Source organism: Centropristis striata, chromosome 5 (genome assembly GCF_030273125.1).
Source record: "Centropristis striata isolate RG_2023a ecotype Rhode Island chromosome 5, C.striata_1.0, whole genome shotgun sequence".
Taxonomy (NCBI): Eukaryota; Metazoa; Chordata; class Actinopteri; order Perciformes; family Serranidae; genus Centropristis; species Centropristis striata.
In genome coordinates, this window is record NC_081521.1 from 23,609,626 (window position 1) to 23,626,128 (window position 16,503).

Below are 16,503 nucleotides of genomic sequence, written 5' to 3' on the forward strand. Positions count from 1 at the left end.
ATGATTTATTACAATTATTATTACATTTCTGTGCAGGGAATTTGACAACATTTTCTAGAGAAAAGGAGTACATCTCACGTTTAAAGAATGTTTTTCATTTTTACTCGAAAAAGGAGTCATACCATTGATTGGATATCACAATTGCTGTCAATTTTCTTTGATATGCTGAACTGATCAATCAACTTATTGTTTCAGCTGTCATTTTTTTTTATCAAAGTCAAAGTCAGCTTTATTGTCAATTTCTTCACATGTAGCAGACATGCAAAGGAATCGAAATTATGTTTCTTACTATCCCAAGGTGAACACAGAACAAGACATTTCTAACACTTAAAGTAAACAGTAACAGTAGTTATATGACTCTTTAAATCAGTGTAAGCCTAAAAAAATGTTGGTTGTACTTAAAACGATTTTGATGTCATGTTTTTTTGTCAGATGATCCGCAGAGCAACAGGGAGGTGCTTGATGACATTGTGGTGCTCCACAACGCCAGAACAGAGGACAGCGGGGTCTACCAGTGTGAAGCCTCCAACAGTCATGGCACTATAATGGCCAACAGTAACATCATGGTCATGAGTGAGTTTTACAGCAAAACTTACAGGGAGAGTTCACCACAAAATACATATTTTCCCTCTTACCTGTAAAGCTTTTTAATAACGAGCTGGCCTTTGGAGATATTAACCATAGAGATGTCTGACTTCTCTTGAATGTATTGGAAGTAGATGGCACTCAAAGTACAAAAAAAAATTGAAGCACTGTCTCCTTTCAGAAATCATGGCCTGGTTATTCAAGATAATCTTGTCGTGAGCAGGTTCATGTAGGAACTATTATACATGTTAACAGTATCACCATGCAGAAGGAAGTGTCTCCTCATGGATGAGTAACTCATTTTAACTAATTTTCGTGGTTAAAATAAATAAATAAGCAAAAAAGCCCATCACAATTGACTAGATTCCATGTTTATATATTTGGATTGTTGTTGTTTTGTCCAATCAGTTATATATAACCATCAAATACTGTACTGTTGAGCCAGTTTATATATAGAGATGTTTAGCTAATTGCAGTACAAATGTCTATGGGACTTTGAACAAGGTTTTTTTCTCCACCACTTCAACTCTCTTTAAGCAATCTTATATATTTCGAAGTGTTACAAAAGCTGTGATACTTGTGAACCATATCTGTGTTTTCAGTCTTCTGTTTCCATTTCTTGCCGGGAAAAAATTCTCAAGGGCAATAACTTGACATTTGAGCAGCTGTAATCTCTCCTCCCTCCCTTTGCTCTTAGATATGGCTCCTCGGATACTGACAAGGGAACACCAAGAGTATGCTGTAGTACTAGGAGGGGACATCGTCATGAACTGCAGTGTTTTCGGCTCTCCGCCACCCTCCATCTACTGGTAAGCGATTAACATGAGGACTAGGTACATAACTCTTGGAACATTTTGACGCACACAAAGTGTTAAGAAACAAGAATTTCACACCTTAATTTAACATGTTTTATTCAGGTAACAGTCAACAGAGACTGTGCTTAAGAATAAACAAGAGAGCATATGGTGACCCTGCAGTTAGTCATGCTAGTAATCCCACACTGCTTCAGGTGTCTGTATGACGTACATGTTGACACTTTGTTTATTTGATGATTAATCCTCTTCCATTCCTTGAAAATGGGCTAATTCAATCTGTGAATAGTTCACAAAATACTCCTACTTTACAAATATCCTGGATACTTCAACTGATTCTATTTGGATCATATTAAACATTTCAACAGTAAAAATTGAAAGGAAAAACATAAATACATAAAAATGAAATAGACATGGATTACAAGGCTGAAATCTGGGTAGAAATTGTTGCACCTGTGTTTACGATTTGCGCTCTAATAGAGGTATGAAAACTTTCTCTCCTAGGGCCAAAGTTGAGACTCCAGAAACCATTGATGCAGAACGTATCTTTCCTCTGAACGGATCTTTGCAAATCATCAGTGCAGAAAAAAACGACAGTGGGGAATATGTGTGTGTCGCCTCTAACACGGAGGGCAAGTCAGCTGTCACTGCTGTGCTGGGTGTGAAAGGTATCTCGGCAACATGATTAGTGCTTTCTTTAAGCAGGAATAATAGCAGTCACTGCACACAATCATTCATTATTCAAGGGCCAGCTCACCCACATGACAACAGTTTTCAGATGTTTTTATCTGCTTGGCCAGACTAAGGGTGGAGCAAAAGTTTTTTTTTGTCCGTTTGGTAAAAAGTTTAACATCTGGAAGGTAGAATCCTTTAGTTTTTCCAACATACTCTGCTGTGATTGATTATTTGCTTTTACTGAAAAGCCAATAAAACTCTTAACATCTTGATTTAATATTCATCTTCAATTGATGTGAGAAAGAGATGCAGCATAAATAATAATGTGGTGAAACATATTGAGAAACATATTTTTCTGGACATTTTGTGAATGCAAATCACCATGGAAATTTACTGAGCAAAATCAAGACATTTCCATTGAGATTACTTATTGCACAAATCAAACAGGCAGTTACTGCGAGAGAGACTCATTTATTAAGTAATTTGGCTCGACTTCAGATATTCACACATTATTTAAAGCATGCAGGAATTAAAGATATATATTTTGTCTGACTGCAGCGTAACAAGACAAATATCACTATCTTATCCTTTCTTGTATGTGCTTTTTCTCCCTGGCCTTTTTCTTTAATCTTCAGACCCTACAAAAATAGTACATCCACCTCAGGATGTGCAGATTGTCAGCGGGACCACAGCCCAGCTGGCATGTCAGGCAGAATATGACAAAAGCCTGCAGGGCTCATTCGACATGGTATGGAGGAAGGATGGTGAGGAGATCCCACTTGCCCTTGAGGAAAATTCCAGGTAGGTTTGTGTGGTTTGATAGTGTTTCCATTAGTTGTCAGGTGTGTTTTTGCTTAAAATGGCTTCGATCAGTGTCTTTATCTCTATGCTAATGCTTGGTCAGAAAAAAAGCATGAAAAGTCCCTAAAGCGTTGTGCCTTATCCTGCTCAGTAGAGGGTCAAAGACAGGGGATTTTGCTGATCCTTTGTCTGCTTAATGAATTGACTAATTACCTCTGCCAAAGAGATTATATTTTGTTTGCCTGGTTATTACATTCTTTGTTATCTACAAAAGTGCTTCAGTTTTAGTAGCAGTTGTCAAAAAGTTAGGCCATAGCACAAACTACCGTGCTTACATGAATGAAAAAAAAATCTGGTGCATTTAATCCATGATTGTCTATCATGATGTGCATTTTGATGAAGATCCTGTGAGATGTGCAGTTTTGCTCACTTTGCTCGCTGAGTACTTGATTGATTGAATTTATATTACAGCCAGTGGTGGAAAAAGTATTCAGATCCCTTACTTGAGTAAAAGTACTAAAACTACAATGTGATATTACTCCACTACAAGTAAAAGTCCTGCACTCAAAACTTACTTAAGTAAAAGTACAAAAGTATCAGCATCAAAATGTACTTAAAGTATCAAAAGTATAGTAGTAAGTACTCATTATGCAGAATGGCCCCACTCAGGTTATCAAATATATTTCAAATATATTATTAGATTATTGTTATTGATGCAATTATGTAAGCAGTGGTTTATTTTCTCAAGCCAGGGCTATGTGGTTTAATTTAATTTAATTTAATTTAATTTAATGTCTAATCACTTTAAACTGACCATGTTTTTAATGTTAAATCTTGACCTGAAATGTAACTAAAGATGTCGGCTAAATGTAGTGGAGTGATATGTACAATATTTGCCTCAAAATGTAGTAAAGTAGAAGTACAAAGTCACATAAAATGGTAATACTCAAGTAAAGTACACATACCTCAAAAGTACAGTACTTGAGTAATTGTACTTAGTTACATCCCACCACTGATTACAGCTATATACTAACTAATGTGTTTATATGTTCAGATACATTGTGGATGATGAAATGCTGCAGATCATGAATGTGAACCTGAGTGATCAGGGATTATACACATGCATTGCTAGAACCAGCCTGGATGAGGACAACGCCACTGCACTACTCACCGTGCTGGGTAAGATGGCTTTCTAAATAAAAAAAGTGTGGATTATTTGAAATGACTTAGAATAAACAGACAGTTATGTGAACAATTTTAAACAGCGTGTAGCACTACGTCATTATCATGTTTAAGAGCTCCATATGTTTTTGATACTAAAGGCACGATGAAAAGGATTTTCCTATTAAAAATGTTTTTATAGACTCATACAAAAATAATTATTCTCAACCAATACCTGTGTGGCAGTGTCAGTATCTGCAGAGACCTGCTCTCTACCTAAATTTTCTCTTTTCTCATTTCGCTGTTTGTGTAATTTTGGGGTGTGGCCCAGTTGACACTGTAATCAGTCTCTGAAGCTCCGAAAATTGCTTGAGGCGGGAAAAACACGAGGGCAAGAAGAGACTTGAAACGAGGGACAATGTGTGTACAAACAGAAATGACAAAATGAAAATACAAAATAAAAGACAGGAGAGAACACAGATATCACACTTTGGTGAATTGAGTTATTGAGCCGGGTGGGAGGGGCTTAAATCTGCATATACTGCAACAGACAAATCCTACTCATTGTACCTTTAAATGTTGCTACTGAGCATCTAATTTATGTATTTTGTGTTGCAGATGTTCCAGATGCTCCAATTCATTTAAAAATATCTGAACTCAAGAGTCCAAGAAATGTGCGTCTGTCTTGGGTACCCGGGAGTGATCACAACAGCTCTGTAACAGGTACGTGCTCATGTAGAAGAAGTCTGAAATCTGAAAATAAGTGGTTATGGAGCAAACAAATTTTCAAAAATGAAAAAGTGAAATAACTGTGCATACTGTGTGTACCGTTGTGTCAGGTGTTAAAACAACAACAACAACATTTTAAAGCCTACATAATGATACAATTACTAGGTAATTATGGTGTTATTTCAATATAATAACAGTGAGGAAATTATGCGCGTAGGCCTTTGCCAACTCTGGCCAACCCTAAGACACACCCCGACTGAACAAATCTAATAAAACAATAGAATAGATGGAAGCTGGACGTTTTTCTTCACCTGAATCACTGTGATGTCACACAACAGCTGGTTGGACAACTGGCAGTTGTGAAAGTGTTGTTATTATAATGGCATATGAAAGCATCAAACATCTATTTTCAAATGAATGAAAATTGAGAATATGTCTGTTTTCTTCTGCTCCATATTGCGCAGTAGTTTCCTACCTGGAAGTTATTATAAACAAATATTGGGATTTTTTCTGTAAACAACATAATATAATGTGGATAATAGCTCATAAACAAACTATTTCCATGCAAACACACTGTTCAGGAACCTGGTTTTCAGCTGACTTTGTTTAGTGAAACATCTTTTACACAGAAATAAGTTGAACTTTATCACCTAAAAACTGCAGCCGAAACTTGATTAGAATTGCTCTTTTATGCAAGTTATTATACATCACAAAACATGTCATGTCCTCTCTGAGAGTTAACAGATTCTGCTGCTATGATCACTGCTGAGTGCTAACTAAAGTTCCTTAACAAGCAATGGCTGCAAATAGCTGTGATGTGGCGATGTACCTGGCAGGGAAGCTTGTGTCTCATTTATGCTTCAAAAAGGGATTTATTTTTGGAATTTAGCGTTGATGAGAATTTCTATCAATTGATAAACGTATCCTTGTAGTGTTTATTAGCTTTCAGATATGTTATCTATGAACAGAAATTAGAATAGTCATGCCTGGAGAAGGAGCTTTGTCTTGCTGAAATGTGAACTCCTTTTATTTGTTTAATTAAACATCCTAGCGCAACAGACATCAGTTGTGAAGCCAACTCTCTCCTAAATGATATCCGTGAATCAGTTTGGCTCAGCACCAGGTGGAAGTGTGTGTCGAAATTTTAATTTCATTAAACTAACGTGGCATGGAAGCTGCCAAAAGCTATGGCTGTGTCTGAAATCACTTGCTTGTTTACTCATTTATTATTCCCTGCATGGTAAACATTCATCAGGTACTCCTAGCAAGTTGTTTATCGAGATTGTCGCTTAGGAATAATCATAGTTTTCAACTAAGGTGTAGTGGCATCATGGATTTACAGATCTGCCATTTCAGGAACAATTGCATTAAATGCAATTATGGCAAACAGTAGTTGTAGTTTGTTTAAACTTACAGCCAATATTGAATTTTTAAGTTACATGTTGAATCGAAATTGTACATTTTAGGAGTTTCGCTTTTTAAAAAATTCAAGGTGACCTTACAAACACAGCAAAAAACATTAAATAAAAACAAGAACACAATCAGTTACATAAAAACAAACAACTCCATAAAAACAACAAACAGAGCAGAAGTGAGGATGGCAAGGTCAAACAGAAAAGGCTCATCTAAACAAGTGAGTTTAGAGCTTTGATTTGTATTTTTTTTCTCAGGAGTTTGATGAGGACGATGCCATTCTCATATCTGTATGTAAAGTATGAAGCTGGGGTCAGCAGAAAATTAGCCTAGCTTAGCATAAATACTGGAAGCAGTGAGAAACAGTCGGCCTTATTCGTTTTAAAATTCTGCCCACCATCCTCTTTGTAGCAGATTTACCTCTGACTCTCGAACCTGTGAAAGCAACATTTTTATCAGAATGTTAAAACATTCTCCACTGTCTACGGTGGATCAATAATGTATAGTGGACTCTGCAGAACACGAAACAAATAAAAGGAGTCTCATGCTTTCTCAGCACCTGGAAAATAACTTATTTAACATTAATGACGGCTGCTGCTGTTACACAGATGAACAGTTCAGCAAGACCATCGTGACAGATCACAAACTATTAATTATTAATTTTAACAGTAGAAGCCTGTGTGCAAACTTTCACAACATTAAGGAATATTTACACCAATTCGTACAACCATTCATTCTTTTATGACTATCAGTTGTGCGGTGATAACTGAATGTGTGTGTCTCTTGTCTCCTTTATGAGCACAGAATTTATAGTGGAGTACGAGGAGAACCAATGGGAGCCCGGCAGGTGGAAGGAGCTACAGAAAGTTCCCGGTAACCAGGCAACAGCCGAGCTGGCACTACATGGACACCTTAACTACCAGTTCAGAGTGTATGCTGTGAACACTGTTGGACCTGGACCCCCCAGTGAGCCCACTGAGAGATACAAAACACCCCCTGCTGGTGAGACCGGCTCCCTTTAATTAACATGTTATGCTTCGGTTATCTGTTGATTGTGGGAGCAATGAAAGTTTTAACATTTCTTTTGAAATGTGCAGTGTGTTGTTGCGTGGAAGAGCCAGACTTTGGCCACAGGACTTTGAAGCAGTAGGGGGTGCAGATATTTTTGTATCTCAGAAGCCCTCAAAGTCGCCAAGTATGAGCTCCAGCCCATGTTGCTGCTTAATTGTGGCTCTCATTTGAATATTTTTATGTGTGAAATAAGGATAGTTGTACAGCAGTTACCAAATAATCTGTTTTTAGTTGAACAGTATGGAAATACATTTGCATTTTAAACAGTGAAAGATTACAGTTAATTGTGTTATATTCTCTCCAAAGCTCCTGAGAGGAACCCAGAAAACATAAAAATTCAAGGCCATCTTCCTCATCAAATGGACATTAGCTGGGAGGTAAGAGAGAGAGCATGTTGATCGATAAAATTGTACACTAGAGACCATTATAGTATGGAAGCAATTTTGAAGCTTTCCAAGTCATTCGTACATTTTTTCTATCGCAGCCACTGCTGCCAATTGAACACAATGGCCCAGGCCTTGAATACAAGGTGAGCTACAGAAAGCTGGAGGTGGAAGATGTCTGGAGGGAGCATCTGGTCAAAAGGCACTCTTTTGTCGTGAGGAACACGTCCACTTTTGTCCCCTATGAGATAAAAATTCAGAGCAGGAACAGCCATGGTTGGGGACCAGATCCTAAAATCGCTACGGGGTACTCTGGAGAAGATGGTGAGTGTCAAATTGTATTCACACTTTCTTCTTAACTGTATACATTAAAGTCATTTATATATTGTACATTTCAATACATCTGTGTGCAACCTTATTGCAGCTGTGCTTGTTTCATTAAAACACACCCTCAGGCTGAACTAACACATGTAGCTGTTGTTTTACTTGTGACTTACCGTTAACTTTTTGTGTTATCGTATCCCACCCTGTCTTCAGTCGTCTTTTGGCATTGTCTGCGGGAAAATGTGTCAGGTTAAGTTCTTTCCTTTTTTCCTCTTGCCCATGGTTTTTAACCCCCGCGCAGGTGTGCAGTAGATGTGACTTTTCCTTCCCTGTGAAAAAAAAAAAGAAAAAACACCTTTGCCAAATCCAGCAGGTGGCAGATAACCTTTGTAGAGCAGAGGGATGTCAAATTTCCACTTCTGTCTCAGAAGCTGTGGGAGATTTGACAGATCACGACACACTTTTTGCTGTAGGCCTACTGAAGCACAATAACTGCTTCTCTCTCTAGTGGCTGCTGTGCTTCTATCCTTTCCTACTTCCAGTTCAGTAATGTAGAGCAGAAATATTGAGAGTGATTTAATTCCATGTTTGGTGTTGTATGTATTCCTGCTGAAATGAAGAACAAAAAAAAAGCTGCATCATTCAGTTTGTGTCCAACTGTGTATGTATTTGTGCACATTTTAGCTAATCTCCCAGCAAGACAGCACCAGATCATTTCTGCACAGCACAAACCAAAATATAACCTGTTCTGCCTTGAACATAACAGCTCAGACCTTCAAATTAGGCTATTTTTGTATAAAAGAGTTATTGTATTGTTACAATGGCTTTACCTGCAACCATTGTTTCATTTTTTTTCTTTCTTTACACGTGTTTTGAGGTAGTGTTAGATTTTCTGCCAAGGCAGCCTGTTGTTTGCAGTATGTTTGTATTCGTGACCTTCCTCTATGTGTTCTTTAGTCCCGACTGCAGCACCACGGGACGTGGCAGTGGAGGTGATCAACACGACTGTTTTGAGAGTTAGCTGGACCCCGGCTCCACCTGCCACAGTGAGAGGTCATTTAGGAGGCTACGATGTAAGTTTTCATGGTCCTCCAATCTTTCAGACTACGTTTTATAACTGAAGACTTTTAATGGCAACAGAGGAACTCTAAACTGCACTACTTTCGTAGCACTTTGCAGTAGTTTGCGATACAGTAATTACTTGGAGTTAGGGTTAGAGATAGATGCAAAGGGGTAATTAGAGTCAAAGTCTCGGATCGCATTTTGCAGTTAGATCTTTATTTTAGATCTCATTACAATAGATATTTCCAGTCTTTACCCCTCACTCATCAGTCTTCAGCCACTCACTTTTACTGTTTTGTCTTTTAATATCTAGAGAGGATGTGCTTTTCCATAATCTGAGCATCATTTGGGCAGCTATGACAACCCCGACATTTATCATTACAAAGTCATAATTTGATATATTGGGCAATTGTGTTTGCCATACAATAGTAAGTGAAAATAAATGTTTTAATAGGCAGGATATGGCAAAATATCAAAAATGTTCATTGTGTGTTTTTAGGTGCTGAATCCCAATAGTGTAAGATATGTTAAAAGTAAAGCTTCCATAATAGTGTGACTATGTTACACTCATTAAACAGTCAAACAGGGCATTCGCAGTGACACATTGATATTGCTTGTGAAGCACAAAACTCACAGCTTTCTAAAAATAATGGCATGTGTCAGTTAAATGTGACAAATTCACATCTAGTAGTGAGACAGTCATTACAGTAATGACCACACAGAGAAAAAATCTTCCCTGAAAGTGTAACATTTTGTGAGTTTCACCCAACTAGATGTATTTCACTATCTGTTTTTCCCTTAATGGCTCTTTTTCTAAATGCTGCTTCTTTTTCTGGTTGCCATTAGTTAGCTAAGAAACAGCAGCGCACCACCTGATGAACTCAACCATCAGATATCTGCATGTGATCTCAGAGGCTTCTCTGTTTAAAATGAATAGTTGTAGGAATGTAAAAAGATATTTTTGATCTTTTATCTTTAATCAGGGTAGCGGCAGGCTCTTAAAAAGGTCTTAAAATGTCTAATATCCAATAATTTTAGATTGAGATTAAGATTTCCTTTATAAATCCCACAACAGGGACATTTCAAGAATTACACCAGGCCTTAAAATGTCTAAAATGATATTAAAATTTCATAAAATTTAAAATTAAAAAGATTTTAAACGGTTTTAATACTTTTATTTAAAACAAATGCATAAACTTTAGTCTCGTTTTCAAATGTTTCGATTTTTGAGGACACTATAACATAACTACAAAACAGAACTAAGTACCTTTTCTTTTATGTCTTTTTTGCCAATATGGATGTGAAATGGGTCTTAAGTTGTATTCATTATGTCTTTTAAAAGTCTAAAAAAGTCTTAAATTTGACTTGTTGAAACCTGCAGAGACCCGTTAATTTGTTGTGTAAATTATTAATGTACAGTCATGGAAAAAAATGATTAGACCACCCTTTTCTTCAATTTTCTTGTTCATTTTAATGCCTGGTACAACTAAAGATACATTTGTTTGGACAAATATGATAATAACAACAAAAATAGCTCATAAGAGTTTAATTTAAGAGCAGATATCTAGACATTTTCCACAGTTTCCAAATTAAACTCTTATGAGCTATTTTTGTTGTTATCATTATATTTGTCCAAACAAATGTACCTTTAATTATACCAGGCATTAAAATGAACAAGAAATTGAAGAAAACAAGGGCAGTCTAATTATTTTTTCCATGACTGTATAATTTAATTAAATACTTTTCAAGTCTTAAGATAAAAGGTACACTCAAATGTGTTAATATGATAAGTACCTGTAAAAATGTGGTTTATGCACATTTTCCACTGTGTTGTCAGTTAAGGTATGAGGGCGTTATGGTCGTTAATAGAATGACAAGGACAATGTGAAGTAGCTACCTTCTCACACACAGTGTTAAAAAAAACTACATCTTCAGGATGTCTGATTTCAGATATCTGCCTCATTAAAATAGAAATCAGGCTTTAAGTGCTGCTCCAAAACAGTTTCTATTCCACTGTTCTGTCTTCCTCCCTGTGTTTCTTCTTCCTCCCTCCTCTTTGTGCTCTCTGTTCAGACTTGTTCCTCACCACCATTCTTCTATTACTTCACTCTCACAGGTTCAGTGGTTGAGGAGACTGAGTTGGATGAATCCAAACAAGACTTTAGATGAGCGCCAGTCCATGACTTTTCCTGGGAAGAGGAGTCACGTGATCGTGCCGGGCCTCGAACCTTTTTCAGAGTACAGACTCACTGTCAATGTTTACAACAAGAAGGGCAATGGGCCCCACAGTGACCCGGTCACCTTTAGCACTCCAGAGGGAGGTGAGTTGTACAACACACAACATCCAGTATGGATGCTCCTCACACACTTATAAATGTTTTTGCAAAGTAACAGCTCTCGGCAACTCATTTTTTGAGCAAAAATAAGAAAACATCGGGCACTAACAAAATAAGAGCAAATGTGTTTGTATTATGCTTCAAAACAAAAACATTTACATATTCATATCATATCTTCTGGATTTTTAATAAGCGAAATTGCCATTTAATTGTTTTTTATACACAGCTGCTAAGAAAGTTGGAATACATTTTTTTTTAGCTCTTTCCATGAAACGATTGTGACAATGTGTTTTATTCTTGACAGATAAAGTGTGAATCTTCTCTGATATATTTATTCTATATATAATCTCTTCCAAACATATCACAATGAAAGTGAAACCATAATTAACAGGGGATTATGTCTGAAAACAAAATAATTCCAACTTTATGGGCGACCGTGTATGTTTCAAATTATGTCTGACATAAGGTAGCTACAATACAATGATCAGCTTTAAGAACAGCAGACAAAAAAAAGTCCTCAAAGGCAATTAATAAAATAATGCAAGGTACAAAATAATACTTGTTAAAGGCTACTCAATGTTACAGCCTTGTGAAAAGGCAAAGATGCCGCCATCAGTGTGTTTCTCATCTGAAAAGAGAAAAAAAGAAAGCACATAAAAATATCAAGCATGAAAAGACTGTTGACATGTGTGAGGGTAACATTAACTCGTTTGGACGTGGCTGAAAAAATATTTTTAACACTAAATCAGGATGGCACTTTGATGTGATGTTTAATCATCTCCAATTAGACAACAAGCTGTATAGAGAAACATGTCTATACAGCAAATGCATTAACATCACTGTCATGTTTATAGTTCCTTCACAAGTACCCATCCTGACTGCCTCCAATGCCCAGGAAGACTCCATTTTGCTGGTATGGGGTCCACCGCTGGAGGCAAACGGCATCCTCGCTGGTTATCTCCTGCAGTACCAACTCAGTATGCACACAAACACACACACACACACACACACACACACACGCATGCACTAATGTTGTTTGACTAATTACTCATTGACTTACACCGTGTGGACCTTTGGCTCGATATGAGGTTTTTCATTAATAGATTTCTTTCTGCTGTAGCTCGGTGCTTTGTCTGTAGTGTGAGGTGCTGTGGGCGAAGTGAAAGCAGGAGTGTTGCTGCAGGGAGAGTAGGTGAGAAAAGATCAGGTCGGAGGGGAGGAAGTGTGGAGTGGGTGGATCTATGATACGACAGTTTGTCTTTGAGTTGGCAGATTTACTTTGCATTTCATAAACCTGAAGATATACTATACACACAGTTATCCACACCTTTCTCCCCTCCTCTTGTCTTATAATACCAGACACTAGGTTGCACTGTTTAACACTGAACTCCCCACAGTGGTGTGCAACATCCCGAATGTGCAGGCCACTTCAGATTATGGTTTGACAGTTTCCTCACTATTTCTTATCTCCTGGACTGCAGATACTTTTCCAAAATAAGATCATTTAAGTCAGCGCTGTTTGTGCCTCCTATACACATTTCTTTGGCATTTATCACTCAGAAGCATTTCATCCCGTAACAAAAACAACCCACCTTTATGCTTCGAGAAGAGTTATGGTGAAGAAGTGAGTGAGGGGCTTTCATTACGCTCTCTTCTTTCAAAGCCTACACTCTCGTTGGCTGACATTTCTGAAATCTTTTGTGTAAAATGTGAAGGCAGAGACAGCCCTTTGCCGCCTCCACCAGCACCCACGGAGTCTGGCCAGCTCTTCAATACACTTCGTCCCCCTCTCCTCTCTGCTTTTTTTTCCTCCCAATATCAGATGTCAGACTTTACACAGATATTCCCACACAATGCAGCCCGTGGGTGTTGAAGGTTTTTCGGCTGAATTGATTCACCATGTAACTTAAGCGTATTTTTCAAAATTAGTTTTCTGATTCAGTTTGTATATGTCATATAATGATACGTACACATCCAGTTGAGTCATGAAACCGCTGTATAATTAGTCAAAGAATATTTGTGATGGTCTCAAACACATTAAATATACAGTTTTCTGTGCTGCAAACAAGCATAATTTTCCAAAGCAGCGCTGCAGGCTTGGCACATATTCGTTTCTCACCTGCATTTCAACATTGGCATAGTAATGACATCTACGTGGGGGGTTTCAGGAGAAGTGTTGATTCTTAAGTCTGCACACATACTGTACTTTGATCTATAATGCAAGTTTGGTGATACATTATGCTGCTTGTGATTGCCACTCCTCTGATTTCCTTCCACGGCTTCTGCCTTATGTTTAATTTTTTTTCTTTTGTCTCTTCATATTCTTTCTGTTTATTCCCAACTGCTCTTGTAATTTTTTTTCATCCGTTAACACGTGTCTTTCTTCTATTCCTCCATCACAGCTCCTCCATTTCCTCCGCCGCCTATATTTTTTCTCCTTCCCTCCGCCTCCTCTTTTCATCCATTGCCACTTGTTTACACACCCCCCTCCAGCTCCTCTTGAGCACTCCATCTCCTTCTTTCATCTCTTCATAATGTATTCCTCCTCAGCTCACCTGTCACGACACGTATCTGCTACATTCACTTTCTGCATGAGCTGGCATGACATCTCTTCATCTTCCCCCTCCCTCAGCCATTGACCCTCATTATAGTTGTGTCCCATTAACATGCAACATGAGCCAGTGGTGATGACTTTTTCTGGTGTCTACCGTCGTAGGCTCACTCATGCCTCGTGAACTGACCTGACATCTTTCTCCTTCCTCTATAGTTAATGAGACCACACTGGAGGTGGTTGACTCTCAGGAGATTCACATCACTGGGGCTGACACTACTCAGTGGAAGCTTCAGGGCTTACAGGAGGGCAGCCTCTACCGCTTCGACATCAAGGCCTGCACTCGAGCAGGTTGCGGACCTCCATTGGCCCAGGAGAGCCGTCCAAGGGTCCATGGACGCACAGAACGTGAGTGGATGAGAACAGTGTTCCTGTCATGGTCGTGTTACTAAAAAGACACTTGCATTGGTTTTGGCCGCACCACTTTTTGACTTGAACTACAGACATTCATTCATTCATTATCCTTAACCGCCTATCCGCACGCTGGAGCCGATCCCAGTTGACAGTGGGCGAGAGGCGGGTTTCACCCTGGACAGGTCTCCAGACTATCAGAGGCCTTACACATAGAGACAGACAATCGCGCTCTCATTCACTCCTACGGGCAATTTAGAGTCACCAATTTAACCTAAGCTGCATGTTTTTGGACTGTGGGAGGAAGCCGGAGTACCCGGTGAGAACCCACGCTGACATACAAACTCCACACAGAAGAGCTGAAGGCCGGAGTCGAACCGGCAACCCTGTTGCTGTGAGGCAAACCACTACACCACCGTGTAACCCCGCACTACAGACAATGTAGTTATATTCATTCGTACAGAGCTTATACTAATAATTGATTGCCATGTATAAAAAGACCTTTATATCAGCATTTGAAAAACTTGTGACGTGGAGTGGGTGTTTACAAGGCATAGAAGGTTAAATGGAAATACTCTTTTCACCTGCATTGTGGGAACTGCAGGACCAGTACCTGCATTGAAAAAAGTCAGAATATGTTAATGCTTTTGCGAGGACAGCTGTGACCGAAGTCTTTATTTTCCGAGGTTGTCCATCTCATTCTCCTGAACGCGATATCTGAAGGGAATTTCTTCAGATTTAGCACGAACCTCCATTTTACTCAAGGATGAACCAATAAGATTTTGGTTTACAAAAGTCAAAGGTCAAGGTCACTGACCTCACATGTCCATTTCTTGTGAAAACGATATCTTGAGAAAGCCTTGAGGGAATTTCTTCAAATTTGGTGCAAACCTCTAGTTGGACTCCGAGGGTGAGCCGATCAGATTTTGAAAGTCAAAGGTCAAGATCCATGTGGTCTCACAAAATACATTTTTGGCATAACTCATAGGCTAATTATGACGAGATTTCAGGCAGAGGTCTAAAAGGATAAAATTATGGAATTTTGTATCCAAAAGGTCAAAGATCAACTTCACTGTGAGCTCATAATGTTAAACCAGAAGGGGCGACATTTGGTCGGATCGAATTGTGGTAATTGTTAAGATCTTCAGTGCTGCCGGGTTGAATATGTGTGAAGCATCCACATTTAACAATTTGTTGCTTCTTTTTGCTTCTTTGCAGCAGTATATATATTTGAAACATTGTCTATTGTTATAGAGAAATGGATGTAAACTGGAACTTTGCTGATTGCTGGAGGCCCACAACTGCAAGGTGGTAATTCTAGTGTCATCTGAAGTAAAGAGATTGGTCTTTGCAGCAGTTCCCACTTGTCAAAACAGATAAAAGCACAAAACAGTTTTCTTGAAATGATATTTCAAGTCTTTCAATTATTCCCTTCACACAAATAAAGCTTTAATTGCCGTACAATGAGAGGAGCCAATGAGAATAGAAACAAGAAAATGGCTAAACAATAACAAGCCCTAATTAGATAAGACACTATTACAGAAAGGAACTAACTGAAATATATAAATTATATTTCAAGATGTTGCTTTAAAATGCTCAGTGAGATTGCCTTCCTAATATCCCTTTGAATACTTTCCAGTCTGCATATAAAAAGCATATCCAGTTTTCATAAGACAGTGGTTGTGAAGGTGTAACAGACCGGCAGCAGAGGATCCAAGTGAAACTGAAGTCACATTAAACACCAGGGGGTCTGCAGTTTAGGCTGGGCCTGAGCCATTTAGAGCTCTGTATAAAAGCCAAAGGACTTTCTTTCAGATATTTTCTAAAAGATACCAGGAGCTAGTGAAGCCAATCTAAAAACTGAAGTGCTATGCTTTCTCTTTATAGTTTTGTTTTGAAGTCGAGCAGCAGAATCGTGAATATTTTTTATCTTCCAGTAAACACCATTTTAAAGAGGACCAGTGAAAAGTTACAATAGTCTGTTTGAGATGAAAGCATGAATTAGCTTTGTGGCATCTGGCTAGCTTAGGAGTGCCTGTCCCCCTGCAGCATTTCTCACTTTGTATGAGATGATAGCCGATACGTAAGCTTGATAAGATGAAAGAATGTTATTTTGGCCATTCTGCTGCTGTGTGATTTAAAGCTTAGTTCAGATTCAAAGACAAAGGCTTAAAGTATGACTTCTGATT

The 16,503-nt window shown here is 38.3% G+C and overlaps 1 protein-coding gene across 1 annotated transcript in view; it reads left to right on the top strand.

Annotated features, from left to right (window-relative positions):
* Positions 1-16,503, top strand: part of LOC131972015 (neural cell adhesion molecule L1-like protein) — a 38,118-nt gene that overhangs the window by 8,294 nt on the left and 13,321 nt on the right. Inside the window, exons 11-24 of the mRNA XM_059333732.1 lie at positions 433-573; positions 1,283-1,394; positions 1,902-2,065; positions 2,708-2,873; positions 3,928-4,052; positions 4,653-4,757; positions 6,981-7,178; positions 7,554-7,624; positions 7,732-7,954; positions 8,168-8,203; positions 8,912-9,027; positions 11,133-11,337; positions 12,207-12,329; positions 14,120-14,311. Coding sequence (XP_059189715.1) covers positions 433-573; positions 1,283-1,394; positions 1,902-2,065; positions 2,708-2,873; positions 3,928-4,052; positions 4,653-4,757; positions 6,981-7,178; positions 7,554-7,624; positions 7,732-7,954; positions 8,168-8,203; positions 8,912-9,027; positions 11,133-11,337; positions 12,207-12,329; positions 14,120-14,311 — 1,977 coding nt within the window. The remainder of the gene's footprint in view (positions 1-432; positions 574-1,282; positions 1,395-1,901; positions 2,066-2,707; positions 2,874-3,927; positions 4,053-4,652; positions 4,758-6,980; positions 7,179-7,553; positions 7,625-7,731; positions 7,955-8,167; positions 8,204-8,911; positions 9,028-11,132; positions 11,338-12,206; positions 12,330-14,119; positions 14,312-16,503) is intronic.